The 24,190-nt window shown below is 32.0% G+C and overlaps 2 protein-coding genes across 3 annotated transcripts; both read right to left on the bottom strand.

Moving 5' to 3' along the window:
* Window positions 1–4,052: 4,052 nt before the first annotated feature.
* Window positions 4,053–9,120, bottom strand: LOC129285901 (disease resistance protein RUN1-like). Of its 2 annotated transcripts, none has more exons than XM_054921872.1 (6): window positions 8,401–9,120; window positions 6,879–7,974; window positions 6,501–6,773; window positions 5,599–6,405; window positions 4,570–5,211; window positions 4,053–4,462 (listed from the first exon to the last, which is right to left on the bottom strand). In XM_054921872.1, exons 1-6 carry the CDS (start codon window positions 8,904–8,906, stop codon window positions 4,451–4,453), a joined length of 3,336 nt encoding a protein of 1,111 aa, XP_054777847.1. In that variant the 5' UTR covers window positions 8,907–9,120; the 3' UTR covers window positions 4,053–4,450. The 2 variants fall into 2 exon arrangements, with proteins under 2 accessions (XP_054777847.1, XP_054777848.1); XM_054921873.1 differs by having other exon boundaries at window positions 6,879–7,877; window positions 8,401–8,538.
* Window positions 9,121–11,008: 1,888 nt separating this feature from the next.
* On the bottom strand, window positions 11,009–15,319 carry LOC129285629 (TMV resistance protein N-like). Its single transcript, XM_054921381.1, has 5 exons — window positions 14,774–15,319; window positions 13,042–14,140; window positions 12,669–12,938; window positions 11,768–12,574; window positions 11,009–11,685 (listed from the first exon to the last, which is right to left on the bottom strand). The coding sequence occupies exons 1-5, from the start codon at window positions 15,277–15,279 to the stop codon at window positions 11,116–11,118; spliced, it is 3,252 nt and encodes a 1,083-aa protein (XP_054777356.1). The 5' UTR covers window positions 15,280–15,319; the 3' UTR covers window positions 11,009–11,115.
* Window positions 15,320–24,190: the final 8,871 nt, after the last annotated feature.

Genomic DNA, 24,190 nt, shown 5'->3' with positions numbered 1-24,190 from the left:
TTTTGTTGGAATTATATTATTTTTGGTTCCCATTTAGTAAGCACACACTTAACTGTTTGTACACACTATCATAAATTGGCTTTGGTTACTGGAACTTTTGAGTCTCATTATGTGGTTAACAATTTTCAAGAGAAGAGCCACGAGTGACACGTGGAGGAGTCCCAGAGGCTTAGTGGCATAGATCCACTGTCTCTTTTGGGTATTTGATTTATGATTTATAATGTGTTATATTGCCAATATTAGGGCTTTTTATTTATTGACAATTATATGAATATATAAATGTAATCATGCCTTTCGAACTATTTCTATTTTTGGTATACTTTGGATGACTATAATTTTAATATTTGGTTTACTTTGGATTGGTTAAAATGGCATGATTATGAGGCCAAATAACTGGCTTGTGTTGAAAATTGACTAAATTGTTTATTTTTCTTGTTGGGAGTATAAGGATGGACAAATGTGATTTAGTTTACTTGTTGGGAGTATAAGAATGGACAAATGTGATTTAGCCTAATGGCATGTAGGAGGTAAAAATTTATCTGAAATGTTATATTGTGTGAGTTGAAGCCAATTATAAAATATTTTATATTGAAATTATTGATATAAAAAAATTTTTGGTGTGTTACAATTAATCTCTAAAAATATCCCTATAAATATCTATATATTTGTTGTAGATATTTTTATAAAATGTTTTGGACAATGAATGTATGCCATAGGATTACATTGATCTCCACCGTTCATTAAGGAGGTGGGAAAACTCTAAATCAAGAGAGAAGTCTATAAATACCCCTACACTCCTCATTTGTAAAGAACAAGCAAAGTTATAAACTTTCAAGTTCTTTCATCCAAGCTCTCTTCTCTCTTATATTCGAGTTTTTTAGTTTTTTTGCCTATATTTTGAGGGTTTGACTGACTTAGCAAAGATTAAGAGGTTGATTACACTAAAGTCGACACGGTTTAAGGAAAAGAGAATTTCAAGGTCATGACAATAGGCACCTTACAGTGAAAAATGCGGTAATATTCCCTTTAAAGAATGTGTTTAAGAAGCAATATGGCCCTTTCATTACATATCTATTAATTTGACCATTAGTTGATCTTAAAAATTATAGAGGAGAACCTAGGAAATTATATAAACAATATCTAAAAAATCACAAAAAATGATCTTTATAAGAAAATGAATACTAATTAAATCACTTAAATTATAAATAAATTCCAATAAACTAATGTTATTTTTTATCCATATAAAAGATTAAAATATTTTTTTAACCAGCTACTATGTAATTATCATATCACCTTTGCTAGCATCAACATGGATCATTTATCATACTATTTTAATTTACAAATCACCTATAAATTTTAAAAAAAACTAGTTAAGCTATTAATATTTCACAGTTGATTTCTAAATTTCAGATGAATATTTATAAATAATATTAAATTATTAAATATTTAAATATTTTAACTAGATTTTATTAAAACAAATATAATATTTTTTAATTACTTACATATATTTCTAGCATTGGTGATTTGATAATCACCCAATAGTTGATTAAAGTGGTTGGTTAAAATAATATTTTTATAATTTAGATGGGTAAGAAATAACATTAGTTTAATGAAATAAATTTGTAATTTAAGGAACTTAATTAATATTAATTTTTTTATAATGTTCTTTCATGTAATTTCTTGAATCTTTTTCTATAATTTTTTAGGTCACTGTCTATAATTTTTTGGGTCAACTAATAGTCAAATCAATGTATATTTAATGGAGGGGTAATATTGCTCTGTACAAAAAAAAAATTTAGGGGGGATATTGACTAGCCTTAAGTATAGGGTACCTAATACTCATTAAAAAAAAAGGTAAATTAAGTCTTTAACCATAAATAATATATGTTTTAAACTCATGCATCTAGATGAAGTAGCCATATTGTTTTGATTTTATGCTTAGATGACATATGGTCTTAAACTATTAATAGATTATATGCATTAGAAGAATAACCCCTATATCATTTTCTTCATTGCTGTAATGGTAAGTAGGGCTCACACTATTAGAGATAGAATTGATCACATTTTAGATCCCATTTGGTTACTAAAAAAAATAAAATGGTATGAATTAAAAAAATTAATACAAAAATGAACTAAATCACTATTATCTTTCATAGTAAGCATAATAAAACTCATTAATTATACTACAAATGTAAAAATCATCACATATTTTAAAAATCTTATGACTTATGATTCTCAATTTCATAAATTAAATTACTTCTCTCTCTTATAAATGTGGTTTATCTATTCTTTTTTACCACCTTATTTTTTAATTCATTTCATTTTTTTTAGTAATCAAACAGGGCCTCAGGGAATGTGGCATTGCTGAAGGATTTCCCTAAAACACATGCATGTCTTCAACATTGATCCAATGGGCTCTGATCACACTATCTTTTGCCGGTAGATTTGAGTTTTAATTTGAATAGATTTAGATAACCCCACCTGAATTTAGGGAGGTAGGAAGTGTAATGGCTGGACTCCTCAATATTCTATGCTAAATGTCCTATTGGTGATTTTCTATAAGAAACTTTTCACTGCTACGAGAGTGCCTCTTGAGAGGTTCCTTGCATTTTGAACTGGGAATGAGGCAAGAACAATTTAATTTTAATGCAACAATTAATGCAGAATGTAAGATTATAACACGTAACGCCATTTATAATGTATAAATAATAATAATTTCATGCCAGAAAAAGAGTGTATGAAAGCTAAGCGTATGATTTTTTTTTAAAAAAATTAATACTCTTAATAACCAAGTACCAACAATAGCCACTAACAGTTTTCTGGATCCATGCATGGCTATTTACATTTCCATATTTTCTCAAAATCTCAGCAAGATGCATCTAGAAATTCTCGGCAAACAATTTAAGGCAGCTTTTAGATTGATGTATTTAGATTTGGGTTTTAGAATTAAAATCTTACATTAAAATTCATAAAATTAAAATAATTTGTTTGAGTAGTGTACAAAATTAAAAAGAGAAAAAAGAAAAATTATTTGAAAACAGAAGATTAAGAATGATGAGTGTATCTCTATTTTTCATTTAGCAAAAGATGAAAACGAAAGATAAGAGAAGATGTAAAAATGACAAACACTGCAAATGAAAATACAAAAAGAAAAAAGTTGAAATGACTAAAATTTCAAATTATAAAAAGAATTTGAAATTATAAACTTCAAATTACCAAGTTATAGAAGGAATTTTTTTCTATCCCAATAGAAGATTTGACTCAAATTCAAATTATCAACAAACCAAATACAACATAAAATAATTCTCCTACATCACATGAAAGAGAATAGAAGAAAATTAATAAGAAGCTAATTGGGTGGCTAGCTATCTTGCATTGAGTTCTTCAAGAATTTTCTGCTAAGAGGTCTACTATCTCCCAATAAAGGCCAGAAAAGATTTTCCAAAGTGAAAGGAAAAGTTACAATTACAATGCTTCCACAAGCTGCTAGCTTGATTAATGTTATTATTTTCATTATTATACTTAAGCTTGCACTATTGTGATATATAATACTCTAATTATCAAGTAAAATAATAAATAGATTGACAAGAGAGAATCATTAGCCACACCAGTAATACACAAACTTCCTGAACCATATTGCCCAACAAAAACACACAGACACACACATCTTCTTAGGCTACACATTCCCGATAAGCCCATTAAATAAGCATCAGGCCCATTAGTCCCTTTCTCAAGTTTTCATTAATACTAGGCCGATTCAGAACATCACCTCCTCCATCAAAACGAACCTTGTCGGCAAGGTCTAAGGTAGGATGATCAGGTTGAAAACAGCCGAGTCCTTTTCTTCCATGTAGGTTGAAGCATGCCAATCCAGCAATGTAAGACCAAGAGCAATGAGATTGGGATCTGTGAGCATGAGTTATGAGCCTCATCGAGGATTTAAAAAATTACAATAGCAGCCATTATTAAAATTTCCAGAACCTATACTGCTCAACGGTCACAGAGCTCAATCAATACGATAGTAAGCACAGAAAACTGACATACAAACAGTATTGTTGGGAAATAAATAATTCAACACTAATCTTCAGAAAGAAGAAGAAGAATCAAGTCACAGAGGAAAATAGGAGACATCAGAGAGGAGGAAAGAACATAGGGAAAGGATTCCACCAAATCCATTCACACCCACGCCACGAACCCTTTCTTCATTCATATTATCACAACACAAACACATATAATTATATATGCTCACCTCTTCCTTGGCCACCTATTTCATAAGTCTATTTAATAAGCATCTGGCCAATCAGTAACCCTTTTCATGGTCCAAGTCTAGAATATTACTTGGAGTTTGAGATCATTACATTACATACGATAATACGAAAATCTGCAAACACGGTTGCCTAATGAAAAACTCATCCTCCTCCTATTCCACGAATGTAGACTTTGACGTTGCTTAGCTCTCCTCCTACAATACATGAAAAGAAAATAACAACAACAATCATCATCATCATCATCATAATAAGCACAAGGAGGGTCTGAAACTCGAATTTGCAATTAGAGGGAAGTAGATACCCGCATTGTCCTTGTTTTTAGGTTATGTAGCTTTGGTTTATCAGTAGTCTTGAAGTTCCTCGTGAACTTTTTGGTTGATTCATAAGAAGGAGAAGCTATAGCTTTCCGTTTCAATAAAGTTCTTGGAGCATTAATGGAAAGCAGAGAAGACTTGAACTGGACATTCTCCACGTTTGTTTGCTGTTTGTACACATAAATTCCACAGTTAACAATGGACAAATTTGGAGATCCACATTTGAATTCTATTTCCACATCATTCCAGTCTCGTTCCATAAAGCCATCATGGATCTTGCACCCCTTTTCCCCAAAATGCTGACTTAGATCAAACAATGCCACATGACCTTCTCTAACTGGTTGCTGCACCAAGTTATTCTTTGCCTCTCTTCCCCCTTCTACTTTACGACCATTGATGCTAATACAACCAGAGATGTACTTCCAAGGTTTAACATTGATTTCTAGTTCCCCCTTAGATTTTGATGGGACACTTGCATTCACATTGCGCAACTCAATTGCTATGGCAACACGAGGGAAGTTCCCACGAGCACGAAAAGACAAGGTCCCTCCTTTGTAGCAATGATCAAACCAATCTGGAAATGCTGATGCGGGCATATTGATTAACAGGCCATTGACCTCCTTCCTAACCTGATGTACCAAAACACCAGAGACCAGTGGTGTTTTTAAGACTTGAAAACAATCAATAAAATAAAAGAGAGAAAACCTTCTTTTCCAGATAAATGATTTGTGGAACACTAAATTAAAAGTCCACCAATAAAGGTTTTCTTTTTCAGAAGAAAACATGCCTTGAACACAAACCAACAACAACAACAATAAGCCTTGGACATGAAAATATAAACTCTGAAAATATGAGAAAAAAGGCTTCTATGAGGGGAAAACAGTTAACTGTCAATAAAGGAAACAAAATTGTACCTACAGCCACAATGACACTACCCAATAGCTTTCCACGGTTGTGTTTGATTTGATTAACTTCGAAATGGAACAACAAGAAACAAAAGAGAGAGAGAGAAAAACCTGAGACCATAATCGGCATGAAGATTCTGTAGTTAATGATGTACAATGGTCAGCCTCTATGATCATCAACTTAGATGAAAACTCAGGTACATATCTTAGCTGCTTGCAATTAGTCACCTCCAGTTTCAATAGATTAGCACACTCTTTAATGCACTCAGGAAGGGCCACAATATCATTCCCTGATAGAATTAATTCTTGCAAATTTTGAAAACGATTCAGAGTTAGGTGAAGATCTTCGTCTGATAGACAACAATTTTCGAGATTCAAGATCTCTAAGTTTGTACATCTCATAATTGGGTAGCTCTCTTGCATTAATATCTTGAGTGATCTTTTGCAACGAGGTCTACTGTCTCCTAACAGAAGCCAGCTAAGGCTTTGCAATTTGAATAAGCTGATCGGAAGCTCCCTAAGACTTTTACAGGAGTTCATATCTAAAAGCTGAAGACCTGAAAGATTTCCAATGGAATCTGGCAGTTCATTGATGGCAGTGTTTTCTGCAAGAATGGTCCTTAACGCACCCATCTTTCCCACTATATTAGGGAAGTAGTCAAGACTCTTGCAATTACTGAGGTCAAGGGATTTGAGAGATGCCATCTTGATTTCATGAGGAAAGCTATTAAGTTTGGTGCAGCCACTAACATCTAACTGAACCAGCTTAGAGAGAGAACCCACAGAATGATGAACCTTGATCAAATTGCAACAGTCTCTAAATATCAATTCTCTTAAATTTGGGACTTGTGACATATCAGGTACTTCAGTTATAAACTCACACTGTGAGAAATACATGTTTGTCACATATTCAAACCTCTGAAAACAAAATTTAGATAATTTAGTAAGCATTAACCATCAAGTAATATGATTGGTAGTGGTAAATGATAGGTGAATGAGAATAGAAAAATCACCATGAACGGCTCTCCGAGTCTGACATGACTACGACATAACCTCAAAACAACAATTTTCAGAGGATAAAAATCCCGTGGTAAAGTCATAGAAGGGTATCCCTCCCAATCGAGCACTCTTAAGTTGTTTGGTAAGTGTTTAGGACCAGTTGTAAAGCGTGCATTTCGAACAATGAGAATCCTAAGATTCTCCATCTTCTCAAAGGCATGGCCAGTCCACTCCACTTCTTCTTGTTGAGGGGGCCAAAGCATTATTCCTTCAATTTTGCTGCTTCCCTTTAATGTAAGAGCATTGTAGTAACAGTTAGATATTACCAAATAACCCAACTATATACAATGTATTTAATATAACTGTCAAAACAAAAATGATAAGGTTCTTACTGAATTTTCAGATAGTACTCTAATAACATCTTCATGATACCATAATCTGCTACGTTGGCTAGGATTTAAGGGTGCTTCCTGCCTAACAATCTCTCTACCCATCTCTTGCATTAGATCATGCATCCACAAGGAGCCACTGTCGTTAATAGTTACAAGAGATTTATCAACAAGAACTTCAATATAGAACCTTGCACCAAAATCACATGCGTCTAGTATTTCTTCAACATATTCCAATCTCCTTTTCTTAAAGAAACAAGCAATATCCAGGAAAATACATTTGGCATTGTCCTGCAAGCAATCATAGCTTATCTTTAGCACCTCATGAATTGTCCTTTCTGGGATCCTCTCATATTGTTCCATCGTCGATCTCCATTCATCTAAGCTTTTAGAAGCCAAATTGGAGCCTATTACCCTCAAAGCCAAAGGGAGGCCTTGTGCATAATCGATCACATGAATAGACATATCTTCATAGGCTTTAGGAGGCTGCCTCATGTGAAAAGCATGCCAACAAAACAGCTCAAGAGAGTCATGGTCATTTAAATTCTTCATTTCATATGTTTCAACACGATGTGCAGTTAGCAATTGTATATTTCTTGTTGTTATAATGATCTTGCTACCAGGACCAAACCAATGACAGCTTCCTGCTAGCAGTTCTAATTGTTCTACCTCATCAACATCATCAAGAACCAAAAGAATTCTTTTGCAAGAGAGTCTGTGTATTATTTTAGATATTCCTTCATCAACACTGCCCAACTTCATCCTCTTCTCCTCAAGAATCTCAGAAAGAAGTGTCTGTTGGAGACGAATTATGCCTCGATATTGCTTTGAAGCTTCTCTGACATCGAATAGAAAGCTTGCACCATCAAACTGGTAGAAGATTGAATTATACAGAGCCTTGGCAAGGGTTGTTTTGCCAATTCCACCAGTTCCATAGATCCCCAACATACAAACACTATCATCAGATTGATCCAGCAATGGCTTCACTTCTTCTATGCAGGACTGAAGTCCAACCATGCAATCAATGCTATGTAAGCGTTTAGGAGGTAGCATAGCATATGCATCTTCAGCAATTCTTTCAATGAACCCAGGTTGGTTTCTACAAAATTGCAAATTCGTTTTTCGAAGATGATTCATGCAAAATACCATTTGTTTCTCGATCATTTTGTCGTCGGGTAAAATCCCATCTTGAACCTTTCAAGTGCTAAAGTGGTAACAAAATAAATAATAAGCCACCGGGGGAGCTAATTGATAAAGGGGACCAAGATGGGATTTTGCCCTTTTTTTCTCAAATTATATTAAAAGCAGCTATTAATAACACTAAATACTCTGTTGAATAGATCTCCATGTACACTATTTCTAATTAACGGAGAAATCCATATTTGTATTGTAAGACTGATAGTCTACGTTCAAAATTTCACGAATCTTCAATTGCAAGAAATATCACATCAGCAAGCACTAATCAAGTATTCGAAAATTTCATCAGCAAGAAACAACAACATGAAAATAGCGCTTGTAAACCTACCCATCATCAAAAAGCCACGCCATGGACAAACTAGCAGCTTCAGACAAAGCAGACCTCCATCTGTGCACTTTCTCCATGTCGTTTCTGAACCTATCTTCTAGAGCAATCATGGCTTCTCCAAAGCTATTTCTCTGATACCGTACATCCATCGGATCGACCTTATAAAAGATGGGCATAACCACCTGGTTCTTCTCTTTCATACAACGAACGATGTGGGCGAGTTCCTCCAGGCACCACGTGGAAGTAGCGTAGTTTCTAGAGAACACAATAATCGAAATCCTCGATTTATCTATGGCTCTAAGAAGCGCGGGTGAGATCCGTTCCCCTTTCCCGAGCTTCTTGTCATCAATGAAGGCATTGATTCCCTTCCTGCGAAGAGCATCATAGAGAATGACAGTGAAGGAGTGGCGAGTATCTTCGCCTCTGAAACTCAGGAAAACATCGAATCTATACTTAGTTCGGTTGGTGAAGCCAGAGGACAGTGGTGCAGGGACATGAATTGCCATGGCTGCTATCTAAAAGCTGCTAGATAGAGCAATGGAATTTAATCGCGTAACTTGGAGAAATGTGGTTCATCAGAATTGATAGCGACTGAGCATAATTGCAGTCAGGTGGCTATTTGGATTCTGCTAAGGTGCCAACATCTCTGTTGAAAGCTTTTGAAAAGCTGCAGAAGATGCCGTGCTTTTTCTTGTGACTTCCAAAGAAGTTCATGCGACGCGTTTGCGACGGGGGCTGACTGAAGTTTATTAAATAATACTATATAAATAGTAATGATAAAAGAGATTTTTTTTTTCTATCACATCTATTTATCAATTAATTGTAATTAATAAAAATTAATTATTAGTTATGATTGAAAATTTATTATTTTATTTAGTTCAGCTGATGAATAACGAATAATGGGTGTCTCTTTGTAAAATTAATATCGTTTTATAAAAAAATTAAAATGTCAAACAAATTCCTAAAGACTATACAATAATTATCATATCTTACAATTTATCCTGTCCGTTTAAAAATGTAAGATATTTTTTAGAAAATTAGATGTTAAAAAATATAAGGTATTTTTTGAGGAGTTGAATGCTAAAAAATGTATGGCATTTTTAAACTTTTGAGGTATAATCATTGTCTTTTTTTAAAAGTGTCCTTATTGATAATGACTTTATATTTATTATAACGTATTTAATATGGGTAAATATAAAAAGATAAGGTTAGCTTGAAAGTAGATAACTATTTTATTCGAGAAAAGATTCAGTCAAAAATATTTTATATTTTTTAATGTAATGAGTGTATGTTATTTACATACTTTAAAATTAAACCACCAGATATTTGATTGGCTAGGAGTAATGAAAAAAGAAAAAACCATCTTTTACAGTATATTTTACCAAATCATTTCCTTTTCAAATTAATCTATTTTCAACATTGAAGAAAGAACTTTGAATTTTTGACCACCCAATCTTGTTATGAGAGATTGGATGGTCACCTTTGATTATGTTCATAGAAAAACAAATAGATGTACTGATCTCTTAACTCATTAGCTTTTGCATGATACCTTTTATATTTTGATTTTTTTATGAACCACTGCATGAATGTAAAAACATCATAATTTTAAATATGACTAGATCTTAGTCTCTTTACATGATTTTATTGTGGTCTTGTAATTCAAAAAAAAAAAAGAAAAAATTTAGGTTTTTCAATCTCATAATTATCATTGATAGGTTAAGAATTGTTTGTTGTCATGTAATTAAATTTTTTTGTTCATTTATTGAAATAAGAGTTGCAAATTTTAATATTTATTTTGAATTTTCAAATATTTTAGTCCTTATTTTAGATCAATTCAATCTTTTGGTTCTTTTATGTTATTCCCTAAAGCTAAATGCTTTTTTTCTTTGAGAAAAAAAAAAGCTAATACTAAATAACCAACAAGAGTGTTGGCACAAAAAAAAAAACAATAATAATAACCAACAAGTGCTACTATTTTTAATATTCACATTCCTATATTTTCTTTAAAGGTGTGAATTTGTTAGTTCCCACTTTTTAAAAGCCCTTTTTAACTTTTCAAATGCCAAATATTGTTTGGATAATTATAATATGTGTAAATTGACATTATAAAAGGATTTTGGTAATTGAATTGGAAGTGGATTTAAGAATGTATAATTTAAAAGCTTTTCAAAAAATTTTTTCAACTTATTTATAGGGCTTCGATCTTATTTATAAGATAGAAAGTATTTATTTTAGTTTTATTTATAAGACATTTCAATAATTATTATATCCATCTTTACTCTTTTATCTTATTAAATGTTGGGAAAGTTATTAAATATTAGAATATTTTATTTTTTAAATATGTATATTTAATAAGCGTAAAGTTAAAAACTTGTTAAATACATTTTATTTTATCACAATTTTATAAACATTCCTAATATATTAAATTTATAAAACAAAAATTAGAAATTATCATAAATTAATTTTTTTTATAATTGTACATCCAAAAACACATTTTATTATTATAATCAAAGTAATTTTTAATATATTAAATTGATTTTTGAAAAAATATATCTAAATACAAATTTCATCACAACAACTGACTTTTATCAAATGAACTTTTGGCAAATTGAAAACCAAACATGCACTAAAACTCTATAAGATGCATATTGAATTTTTTGGTAAATTATTTAAAATTTACATCACATGAAAGAGGGGGAAAAAATTAATAAGAAACTAAAACGTTGCTGGCAACTTCTTGGTTCTTTCATTAGGAGGGGAAGCTATAGCTCTTCGTTTCAACGAAGTTGTTGGGTCATTCATGGAAAGCAAAGACTTGAAATTCACATTTTCCACGTTCGTTTGCTGCTTGTACACATAAACTCCACACTTAACTATGCACAAATCTGGCGACTGACATTTGGCTTCTATTTCCACATCATTCCAATCCAATTCCTGAAACTTATCAAGTCTCTTCCAGTACTCTTCGTCCCCACCAAAAGCTCTTCTCAGATCAAACACACACACATGACCTTCCCTAACTGGAAAAACTATATTATCTCCTTCCTTTGATACTTCATGACCATTGATGCTCATTCGCCCAAGGACCCTCCCATGCAAAACATGCATTTCAAGTTCATCTTCAGGCCTTGATCTTGCTTTCTCACACTCAAATGCCAATGCAACCACTGGGAAATTCCCATGAGCACGAAAAGACAAGGTCCCTCCTTTGCAGCAATAGTTGAGCCAATCTGGAAATGTCGATGCTGGCATATCGATTGACAAGTTAAAGACCTCTTTCTTAGCCTGGTGTTACAACAAAATACTTAATTTGATTAACTCTCAAAGGGAAAAATGAAAAGGTGAAATGAGATGGAGAATGAACAACCTGAGACCATAAATGGCTTAAGGACTCTGTTGTTAATGATATGCAATTTTCTGCCTGTATTTCCTCCAGGTTCGTTGGTAGCTCTGGTATGTCTCTTAGCTTCCTGCAATTTGTCACTTCCAGTCTATTTAGATTAGGACACTCTTTAATGCATTCAGGAAGGGATACAATATCATTCCCTGACAGATTTAATTCTTGCAAGTTTCGAAAACAATTCAGAGTTAGGTGAAGATCTTCATCCAGTAGACCACAATTTTCAAGATTCAAGATCTCCAAATTTGTGCTTCTAATAATTGGGTGGCTATCTTGCATTGACTTCTTCAAGGATTTTCTGCTCTGAGGTCTACTATCTCCCAACATAAGCCAGATAAGATTTTCCAATGTGAATATTCTGTCTGGAAACTCCCTAAGGCTTTTGCAAGAGTTCATGGATAAAACTTGAAGCCCCGAAAGATTTCCAATGGAATTTGGGAGTTCTTCAATGGCAGTATTATCTGCAAAAATGGTCCTCAATGCATCCATCTTTCCCACTATATTTGGGAAGTATTCAAGACTCTCACAAAAAGTAAGGTCAAGGTGTTCAAGAGACATCGTCTTGATTTCATGCGGAAATCTTTTAAGTTTGGTGCAGCCATTAACCTTTAGTATAGCCAACTTTGAGAGAAAACCAACTGAATCATGAACTTTGATCAAGTTGCAACAGTCTGCAAATATCAGTTCTTTTAGATTTGGGACTTGAGACATGTCAGGTACTTCGGTTATAAATTCACAATATGAGAAATTCATATTTGTCACATGTTCAAACCTCTACAAAACAAAAGCCAGATAATTTGATTAGCTTTACCATCAAGTGATATGATATTTGGAGGAAAACGATATATCTAGGGAAAAAGAAAAATACCTTGATTGGCTCTACCAATCTAACATGACTATGACTTAACCTAAGGACCACAATGTTCTCAGGAGAAAAGTCATCTGGTAAGGTCATAGAAGGATATCCCTCCCATTCAAGCAATCTTAAATTGTTCGGAAAGTGCCTTGGGCCGGTTGAAAAGAATGCATTTCGCACGATAAGAACCCTAAGATTGTTCATCTTCTCAAAGGCAAAGCCACTCCACTCAACTTCTTGTTGAGGAGATTTAAGCATTATTCCTTCAATTTTGCTGCTTCCCTTCAACGCAAGTGCACAGTAGTAATAGTTAGATATTGCCAAATAATTAAACGATGTAGATGCATTTATAGTGAATGTGAAACAGAAATAATTTAGTTCTTACTGAATTTTCATGTAGTACTTTGATAACATCTTCATGATGCCATAACCTGCTGCGTTCACCAGGATTTAATGGTGCTTCTTGCCTGACAATTTCTCGACCCATTTCTTGTATTAGATCATGCAACCACAAGCACTCATATTCATCAATGCTCACTAATGATTTTTCAATGAGCACTTCGATATAAAACCTTGCACCACCTTGACAAGCTTGTAGTATTTCATTGGCATATACCAACCTCCACTTCTTGAAGAAACAAGCAACATCTAGAAAAATAGACTTGGCATTGTCTTGTAGGCAATCATAACTTATTTTTAGTACCTCGTGAATTGTTCTATCCTGGATCTTCTCATACTGTTCCAATATTGACCTCCATTCCTCTAAGCTCTTGTGAGCCAAATTGGAGCCTATTACTCTTAGAGCCAAAGGAAGGCCCTGTGCATAACTTATCACACGATTAGAGATATCTTCATAACCTTTGGGAGGTTGCTGAATATGAAAGGCATGCCAAGAAAAGAGTTCAAGAGACTCATTCCCATTTAGCTCCTTCATTGCATAGGTTTTTTGAACATGATGTGCAATTAGTAACTGCATATTTCTGGTTGTTATAATGATTTTGCTTCCGGATCCAAACCAATTACACCCTCCTGCAAGTTGTTCTAATTGTTCTACCTCATCAACATCATCAAGAACTAATAGAACTCTTTTGTGGGAGAGTCTGTGTTTTATCTTTGATATTCCTTCATCAACACTACCAAACTTCTTACTCTTCTCTTCAAGAATCTCTGATAAAAGTAATTGTTGGAGACGAACTAAGCCTTGGTATTCCTTTGAAGCTTCTCTGACATCAAATAGGAAACATGAACCTTCAAAGTGGTAAAATATTGAATTATATAGAGCCTTGGCAAGTGTTGTTTTGCCAATTCCACCAGTTCCATGGATGCCCAACATACAAACTCCATTATCAGACTGATCCAAAAGTGACTTCACTTCTTCAATGCGAGAATCAAGTCCAACTGTGTGGTCAATACTATGTAAGGGTTTGGGTGGCAGCATAGCATATGTATCTTCTGCTATCCTTTCTATAAACCCAAGTTTACATCTATAGAAATTCAAATATGTTTTGTTAGTATCTTTTGGTAAAATATTTGTCACATATTATTTAACTAAATCAAGAAGAATGAAATTAGAGCAGAACAAAACTTCAGTATTTTTTTCCCAACAACTTATAAGTATTGAAATTGTAAACGTTGTAATAGAAAAGATAATTGAAGCCTAATGATTCTACTAAAAGACTTCTAAGCATTTATAACAACGTGAAATTTGAACTAAAGAATTTGACTGATCATCACAAAACTTGTGCATCGGTTAGTTAATTAACATTTATCCAACGCTACTTCTTATGGACAAGTCACATTAGCTGACGAAGGAATAAAAACTTCACTGATAGCAATAATATCAACTACTAATTAAAATATGATTCCATGATTCCATCAGTAAAAAAGAATTAAAAAAAATTGCAGTTCAGAACTCTATATTCAAAAAAAAAAAAAAAAAACTTACAGGCAGACATCAAATAATTTGAACAGCATAAAAAATTCATATGTTAAGATTAAGATGAAAAAAATTATTTTCCCTTCACTAAAAGAATTGATTTATCATCACTTCATAAATATTTTAAAATTGTGATCATATTTATTTTCCCAGAAAAAAAAAATTATACCTACACACCTACCCATCTTGAAAAAGCCATGCCGATGACAGACTAGCAGCTTCAGACAAAGCAAACCTCCATTTGCTCACTTTATCCATGTCATGCCTGAACCTATCTTCAAGAGCAGCCATGGCTTCCCCAAAGCTATTCCTCTGATACTGAACATCCAACGGATCCACCTTGTAGAAGATAGGCATAACCATCTGGTTCTTCTCCTTCTTACATCGAATGACGTGCGCCAGTTCATCCAAACACCAAGTGGAAGTGGCGTAGTTTCTAGAGAAGACAATAATTGAAATCCTGGATCTATCAATGGCCTTAAGAAGTGAAGGTGAGATTCGTTTCCCTTTGCCAAGCTTCTTGTCATCAATGAAGGTGTTGATTCCCCTCCTGTGCAAGGCATCATATAGAAGCACAGTGAAGGATTGACGAGTATCTTCGCCTCTGAAACTCAAGAAAACATCATATCTGTACTTAGTTTTAGATGGGAAGCTAGAGGACGATGGTGTTGACCCTTTGATCTCCATGGCTACGATGATCACGAGCTCTTGAAATTTGAATACTCAACTTCATTTGGACTTTGTATTGAAGTTTTACTTTCATTTTTTTTTAGAAAAGAAAAAGATGTTTGGCTGTATATATGTGTTTTTTTTAATTGCAAACTGTTGTCAGAATAATATTATTCTTTACATGCATCATTCATGGTATACGTTACGTCGTTGCCACCATAGGAACAGGATTTTATTTATTTATTTAATTTGTGAACAAGCTTAGATGGACTGCCAAGAGGCATATTCTCATGACTTGGAATATTTATAAAGGTACTTACATAATGATAGCAATTTTTATTATTTACTATGTAGGATAAATTTGAGAAAAAGAAGAGATGAAGAATATGATACTAAATGCAGTGGCTTTAAAAATATAAACTCCAAAGTTCAAATACTTGTTGGGACAGATATTTATATTTAATGCTCAACTGTGCATCAAATAGGATTGCATTCAATAAAAAAATACATATAAACAATAAAAAATGTAGAGATATTTTATTGGTACACCTATCAATTGCCAATATTTTTGGCCAAGAATTGAATATTTATGTTAATGATATCAAATTATATCAAAGTAAAAAATTCATATTATAAATTTCAATAGCTTAATTAATACAAAACAAATGTAAATTATTTTAGAAAAACATATTAACAATAACGTCTTAACTTTTAAATAAGTGATTTTATGACAAATATCAAGTACATACTACTTATTATATTTTAAAATTTTTATTCAAACGTAAAATATATTCTATGATAGTTATATCTTTAAGAATTTAAATATTTGTACTATACATGTATAAAAATTTTATTATGTGTCAATTTAAGGAAAATAAAATAAATAACCTGTACATTTTTACTAAGAAAAATTTAAAAAAATTAGAGAGGTCGGCATTTTCCAGTCTCCCATGCATGTCTCCACCTTACAAGTGGTTGATGACACACTATATGTTGTCCTTTCCTTTATTTTTTCCCCCTACATACCTAATTAATGCTAATAGAAAATTAAAAATATGTTGCACATTGTCGTGTATTTGATCGCATCTATATATTATCCCAGAATTAATTAGTGCGGTGATGAAACAAGAAAATTGGGCTTCCTTGATTCCAAGCCCATTTTCATCTTCAACTTGGTGTTTCAATCCTTCGCATTAAATCTTGAACTCGGATCTTCTACCAAGTTAATACATCAAAGTCATGCTTAGATTGATTTGGGCTTCTTTTCTTAATATGATGTGGCTTTAGATGACTTGACTTGAGAATGGATGACTTGTCCAAGTAAGCTAAGTTTCGCTTGCCATGTAGGATGCCAATTGGGTTAGCATGCATGATGGTATACTTAAACAGCCATGTTAACTTATCTAAGTGTGAGTAAACTTAAATCGATATAAAAAATTTCATATTGAATAAAGTTAGGTTTCATATGAAACTAATATAAAATAAAAAAAATAAAATATAAATTTAAGCTTTGATGTTTTAAGTAATAATAAAAAAATTACACTGAACTGAATAGTTGAACCATTGATCGGTTTGGATTTCGACACGGTCAACATGAAAAAACTGTTTGGAGGGTGGGCTGCTTTGGACTAGTGGTCAGATAGAAAACCAGGATTAAGCTGGAAACTGAATTTGATTTTCAAAAATTGAATTGTTAAAAAATATATCATTTTTCTTTTTTTTTCTTTTTTATCAATTTTTGTTGGTTACAAAATGATCAATTTTTTTAATCATTTAATGTTATATATATTGCATCACATGACTTGTTAAGTCATCATAAACTTAAAATATTTAATTTTATTTTTTAAATTAAGTAGCAATTTTATATTTATTTCTTATATTTAGATTATTATGTACATATATATTTTTTTAATTTAATTATTACATCACCAGTTCAACCATGTGAACCATAAACTGCTAGCCTTTTCAATTCAATATTCGAATCAATTTTGAAAATATTGATTTTAAGTTAAGATATAATGTCCTTCAAACTATTCTTGTCTTTTTCTTTTTTCTCCTCATTTTTTTAGGCAGTTTCATTTTTATTCAATATTTTTATGAGGAGGTCATTTGGTTTCCTTAAAAGAGAAAACTCAGCACTTTACTTCATTGAACATATGATGCTTTTAAAATTAATAACTGTAATATATTATATTAACAATTTATCTTTAAAAAATATGGAGTAAAGTGTTAATAATTTTCTTAAACAAAGAGCTAGTGATTGAAGTTCTCCTATTTTTAAATAATAGAAGTGTTCGGTCATAGAGTATTTCCTAATTCCTATTTAACACTCTAACCCATGTTGCTTCATTTTCAATATGGGTAAAGGTGCATTTTTGCCCCTAATGTTTCCAGTGTCCTAACATATTTCGTATAGCATTTTCACCTCTTAAGTAATTAATTTGGTGCACATGTTACCCTGACATTAAATCCACACTAACTCCATTAAAAATTTCTTGTGGGCCCCATTTTATGTGATAGGTTATCATCTCCCTCTGATAACGATTCTTCCATTGACGCCCAATCTTTAGCATTATCATCTCCCTCCAACTCTAGAAGCATTGATACAACACCATCATCACCTGCTCTCCTCTTTTCCTCATTGTCGCTTTACCACTTCAAATGAAGCTTAAAGCTCACACCTTTGCTGCATCTGCCATTATCGTCCTTGAAGCTTAACGTCTTCACCTCCCTCTCTCTTCATAATTGTCGACCTCGAAGCTCATCCTCTCCATTGTCGGCGAAGATCTACCTCTTCCTTAGCCTCCCACAGTGATTTTGCTGACCAAAACACCCATAGTGATTTTTCAAATTTCCAAGACCCCTTGTTCAAGCTTCTTTGACATTCTTCCCTAACCATGGAGTGACTATGATGAATTGAGTGAGCTGTGTTGTGAACATTTAGGGTAAGGATGGTAAGGAAGACGAGTTGTGTGGTAAGCATTTAGAGTCACAATAGTGGCAATCGCAGATGTTCGAAGGTCATAGCAACTCACTGTTCTCTCTATCGACAACAAAAGCCACTCCCAATTGTTGATGTCGATGCCTTTTTAGTGTCGATCACGACCTTATTAGTTATCTTATAGATAATAGCTTTCAAAGTGAACAGTGTGACCCTTAACCCGTCTCTGTTTTTAAGGATAAAAACATGGGAGCACAAAGACGTCAATGCTGTAGATCCTTGACTCATCTCTTTCTCGATCCTTCTTAATGATGTTGCCTTCACGCAGTAGCTCCTCCTCTTTCACTTCCACTCTCTAACTATATGAGACTGAAAACCACCTTCTGTTATAGCATACATAAGCAATGCATGCATGCATGAAGGTGGAAAAAGTAAGGAGGAGAGAGAGAGGAGAGAAGGCTGGAAAAAGAGGAGATAGGTCCTTGAATCCACTTGGCCCTTAGGTCCAGCACCTTCTCGCTGTAACTACACCTTTCAATTACCCCTTTCATCCACCATCACTACCCAACCACCTTGGCATTGTCCTCTCTTTTGTTGTTCTCTTCTTTTTCTTCATTAATCTCCTCCTCCACGTTGTCTATGCTATTTGTGACGCTGTAATCTTCATCATCATTTGTTGTGTGGTGGTTATGGAGGAGGGGAGAGAGAAACAAAATTAATTTTAGGAGGAAATTTTTTGACCAGTTGATTGTACAATATAGAGAGAAAGGGAGAGTTTAGTCTAACCCAGCATTTTTGGTCAAAATGCAATCCAATTTAGCAATTCTAATGGTCAACGTGTGAGGAATTAACGTCAGGATAGTTGATGGTTTGAATTAATTGCTTAAGGGGTGAAAATGCTGTGCGAAATACGTTAGGTACTGAGTGCTTCTCGAAGAAAACAATAGGGAAAAAAAATACACTTTTACCCTTTCAATAACCATACACCAAAGTCCATTTCTCAATGAGAATATTAGAGTTGGACCATAGTATCGGATGTAAATCTTTATATACTAGTATTTTTTAGACCTAGATTCATCAGTTGAAAATTTCAGTCTCTTGCCTTCGCAACAAACCAAGATCCTCCGTCGGGAAAAATTAATAATAACATCTATGCAATGTAAAACTCTAATTTATCAACAAATAAACGAAATAGAAGAAGATACATCCACTATTATATTCCTCTGCTGAAGATTCAATACCAATTGATGCATGTGCAACAGGAGACCAAAACAAAGTGCACATCTCTTTTGGCTTTTGTATTTCTAGTGTCGTGGCCAGACGAATTCTCCATATCCCTCCTAAAAACAAGATAGATAAAGTAAGTAATCAAAACAAGGTAAAAACAAGATAAATTATATCACCATCATATAAGTATTTTAATTCTCTCATGCACCTTCATTTACGATCAATTCTATAATTTGGATACAAATTATTATACACTCCCTATTTCATCATGAACCTGGAGAGTCAGTACCATGGATGTTCCACCCATTCCATAATCTGTTTTCCATTTTTTGAGTATAATACAAAAGCTAAAGATGAAAACATAGGGCCTGTTTGGATATAACTGCCAAAAGCACATTTAAATTATATTTAAAATATACTTTTATTAAATTTTAACAAATAATTGAATCTTTTAAATGTATTTTTGTCAAATGTAAACTAAAAATCAAACACACATGTACAAGTTAGAAAGAGAAATAAGATTGTGGTTATTAGGAAAGGAAACTTCCACTGCTTTCAACATTACACTAGGTAAAACTTCTTTCTTTAAAAGTGATTTTGCGTTCCAATAAATCAGAGTGTCAGCATTAAAAAAGGTCTCAAAACAATACTTTTCTTTCTTTATGCCTAATAGATCACAACCACTATGTAAGCAAGTTCTAAAAAATCAAGTCATATACAAATATGTCATGTTACACACAATGGAAATCTAAATATAGTTACATGTCCAAATGTCATCCTTTTATTCAAGAACTCGGTATCAAACTTTTGAACGCACCAGAGAAGTAATGCCTACCCCTTAATATTTTCGTATCCTGAAGGCAGCCCACATGATCTTTATCCACTGTAGTTATGTATTTATGTGCTTTTAAAAAAGGAAATTCTGGTTCCTGGAAAAATCAAAAAGCACAATAAGAGAGAAGAGAGAAAAGCCCAGAAAATGCTGCATTTGCTATAATGAAAAACAAATAGAGAATGAATGACAACTTACTCATAAGGAGCGAAGCTAAGAGTGAATGAGAAACTCATGAAAATGGTGCATTTACTATATATGTATTTGGTTTTCAATTTACATTTAATAAAAGTACATTTGGAAGATCCAACTCTTTGTTAAATTTGACAAAAATACATTTCAAATATGATTTGAATATGCTTTCGAGTGTTATCCAAACAGGCTCATTAAAGACTGCCAAAGATGAAGAGAAGCTCGAAGAAATGAAAACGTTGGATAGAGGAGACAAAGAAGCAGAGGGAAACGAAGTAAAGCCACAAGAAGACTGATGACCTGGCGTGAGAGTGGAGACGTGGGGATTTAAAATAAAATCCTTGGCGTCTGGTCCGGTCCTATATTGGACGCCATAAATGAAATCCTTTTCTCATATATTTGAATTCCGAATAGATACACACACTCTTTATTATATGATCGAAATTGTTATAAATCACCGGGATATATCAATAAGTTTTTCTTAAAATTTATTATATGATTGATAGTATGAAACTTAATTTTTAGCAAATATTTAGGGTGCTTTGAAATTTTTGAAAATCACAAGGACAAATCAAAAATTTTAAACATTGGTTCTATTTTTTAATTTTTAAATAGATAGGTATTAATTTGAATTTAAATATAATCACATTTGAATTTCAAATAGGTAAAATTTTTAATTTTTTAATACGTATAAAAAATGATAAATTATGCTGAACTTAACTCCAAACTTAAATACTCTATTTTATATACATATAAAAAATAATAAGTCATCTTGAATTTAATTTTAAACCTAAATCTGGACCATAAAATTATGAAAAAGACATTTTAAAATATAAAATTTCAACAAACCTATGAAAACAGGTACGCGATATTCATACATAGATTTTTATCCTCTATATATATATATATATAATGATATGATGATGACGACTTTGACTAAATTCTTTAATTAAACTTTGGATATTATTCATGGCTAAACAATAAATACCAGGCGTATCATAAATATTGAGTTTCAATAAATAACGAAAGGGTCTCAAGCTCCCTTACTACAATTCACTCGAATGTAAAAAAGATATAAGATTTTGATAGAACAAGTGTATGATTTTTATTGAAATGTGAATAGATTACAAACTAAAAGCTGAAAACTAAAAAGGGCTAATGAATATAAAATTTGTGAGTCTTTGATGGAGTGTTGACTAGTTTTTTTTGTATTTTCTTCTTCTATTTATAGTGTCAGAATAGCAATAGCCTTTTTCTTGAAGCTTAGCACGTTTTGTCGAAGAATCAGGGGTCTCGCAAAACTTATGGCATGGCCTCTTCATTTTGATAATCAGCTCGTTTCATCAAAATATTTTGGTGTAGATTTCAGCATTATTTAAGATTGTGTCTTCGTGTTAATGGTATAATATTTGCAGCTGATGAGATTTCGGCATGTTTACTTATTATAGCCTTCATTGAGCCTCAGGGCTGACCCCTTTCATTTATATTGGGCTTGATGGTTCAATTACCCATCTTAACTAACTCTATAACCTATTTGAGCAATGTTTTACATTTAGCTCAAACAGATATAAACAACTTTTTTCTCAAATATTGACATGTAATAATTCAAATATTAACAAGGTGTTATTTGATTGGGGTTTTAATAGAAAATATTTCGTATAATATTGAAAAATTATTGTTCAAATTTCAACAATTTTAATATATAAAATATTGACAACAACTCATCTAAAATTAACAATTTTTATGAAAGATTCATGGGCTTTGTTGATTATATAGGATGCAACATGATACGATGGCATGACCCATGATCTGTAGTAGCATTTGGTATTGCAATTGATGTTGAAATTAGTGTTTTAAAAATTAGATCAGACAATGAACCAAAAATATTAGTGGGTCACAGGTCTTATTGTTTAACCAGTTAGACCGGTGATTGAATTAATAATATAATAATTAAATAAAAATAATATTTATATACATATATATTGAAAAACGGGTTAAAATGGTTCAACTACTCTAAGTTTTGAGTTTTTGCTCTGGGTCTTCAAAAACCACCCAGGTCAAAGAAGGCCAACCCAGGCCAGCTGCCAAAATGGACCAAATGGTTGAACCAAACCGTTTTCTTCTTCAAATTTTGGTTCGAACAGTTCAATCATTCAGGTTGGCTCAGGTTTTAAAACATTGACTGAAGTAAGCTGCAATAAGTTAACATGATAAGTTTAAATCTTAAAAAGGTGAATGACATGCTTTAATTTATAAATAAGATTAAAAAATTTATTTTTTTCTCTAGTCTTATTTATAAGATACCTTTTATAAATTTTTTTATTCAAAATGTAAAACACCTTGTAATAATCAAACTATTTTTTAATAGTGTAAATGTATGTAATATAGTTTTATTATTATTTAAAGCTAATAATAAAAATTAATTAACTTTTATAATATTAAAAAAATAGATTTTATTAAAATTTGTGAAACCGTTGAAAATGTTCTGCAATAATGATATGAAGGAGTATTCTAAACTTATAAGATTAAATAAAATAATTTTCAAAAAAAAAGATTAAAGAAAAGTATTTCATCTGAATCATAATATAAGTCATAGTTAATCAATTCATAGTTTATGAATAATATTAGTTGAAATTTTAAATTTTAAAAAATATTCACATCTTTTTATTTATACTCTTATTAAATACTTTAAATAAGAACTTTTAATTTAAAATTCTAGTGTATATTTTTTTTCAAAACAAATGATAAATAAAATAAGGATACAGTTGAAAAAAGAAAAAATTTCAACGAGGGACCTTTGAATGGAAATAATGAAAAAGATAATCCAAAATTTTTGAAATTTTACTGCAAGTATTGAATTACAACTAAATTTGAGACAAAAATAATAAAACTATTCTCATTTAAACGAATAACATATTATCAATAAGGCGACTAATTCTTTACCATATTATATATTGTTTATTTATTTATAGAATATTATTTATTTTTTTATTTCACTTGTTTATAGTCCTACTTTAACTTAATTTCATTTCAAAGGCTATAAACAAGTGAAGTACAAAAACAAACAATATTCTGTAAGTAAATGAATAACATACAATATGATAACGAATAAGTCATCTTATTATAAAACTAACAATTGGAATGAAATTAAATGAAACTAGGATTATAAACAAGTGATGTTAGGTATTTAATAATATTTTATAAATAAATAAACAACACATAGTATGAAAATGAATAAGTTCTCTTGTATATGGTATATTGTTTATTTAAATAAGGATAATTTTATTATTTTTATCACAAATTTAATTTTAATTTAGTACGCAATCTCTCCAATGAAATTTCAGAAATTATAAAGTTCTCTTTCTTTATATCTTTAATTAAGGGTCCTTCACTAAAAATTTTCCTTAAAAAATAAATATAAAAATTATTTAATATTTTATATTTCAGATGCGGTGATATCTGTTGAAAATGTTCTCAGTAATAAATAACAGGGCAAGGGGCAAAAAAATTTAAAAATATAATGCTCTTTTTCTCCGAAAAAAGAATTGTGTACACCTTACGTGGCAGCACCCTAGCCACCGTGCTCCCTCCCAATGCCACCTTCGAAAGGACTTCCAAACTGATGGATTCACTGTTCTCTCTCCTCCGTTATCGTCCTCCTCCTTCCTCCTCCAATTTCATATCGATTTTAACTTCTTCGAAGAACGGAATTGCAGAGGAATGGAAGATTAATGGCG

The sequence above is a fragment of the Prosopis cineraria genome, unplaced genomic scaffold (genome assembly GCF_029017545.1).
Source record: "Prosopis cineraria cultivar Desert tree isolate PC_DT_omini unplaced genomic scaffold, ASM2901754v1 PC11, whole genome shotgun sequence".
In the NCBI taxonomy this organism is placed as follows: domain Eukaryota; kingdom Viridiplantae; phylum Streptophyta; class Magnoliopsida; order Fabales; family Fabaceae; genus Prosopis; species Prosopis cineraria.
This window is presented reverse-complemented; position numbering and strand designations above follow the sequence as displayed.

What these genes read in the sequence shown, in the direction of transcription:
- LOC129285901 (XM_054921872.1), bottom strand. Translation starts at nt 8,906, where the DNA reads ATGGCAATTCATGTCCCTGCACCACTGTCCTCTGGCTTCACCAACCGA. An exon ending in GAGTACTATCTGAAAATTCA is followed by an intron (nt 6,774 to 6,878) that starts GTAAGAACCTTA and finishes CTTACATTAAAG; the next exon opens with GGAAGCAGCAAAATTGAAGG. An exon ending in CATGCCGATTATGGTCTCAG is followed by an intron (nt 5,212 to 5,598) that starts GTTTTTCTCTCT and finishes TTGGTACATCAG; the next exon opens with GTTAGGAAGGAGGTCAATGG.
- LOC129285629 (XM_054921381.1), bottom strand. Translation starts at nt 15,279, where the DNA reads ATGGAGATCAAAGGGTCAACACCATCGTCCTCTAGCTTCCCATCTAAA. An exon ending in GCATGGCTTTTTCAAGATGG is followed by an intron (nt 14,141 to 14,773) that starts GTAGGTGTGTAG and finishes GAATTTCTATAG; the next exon opens with ATGTAAACTTGGGTTTATAG. An exon ending in TAAGCCATTTATGGTCTCAG is followed by an intron (nt 11,686 to 11,767) that starts GTTGTTCATTCT and finishes TTGTAACACCAG; the next exon opens with GCTAAGAAAGAGGTCTTTAA.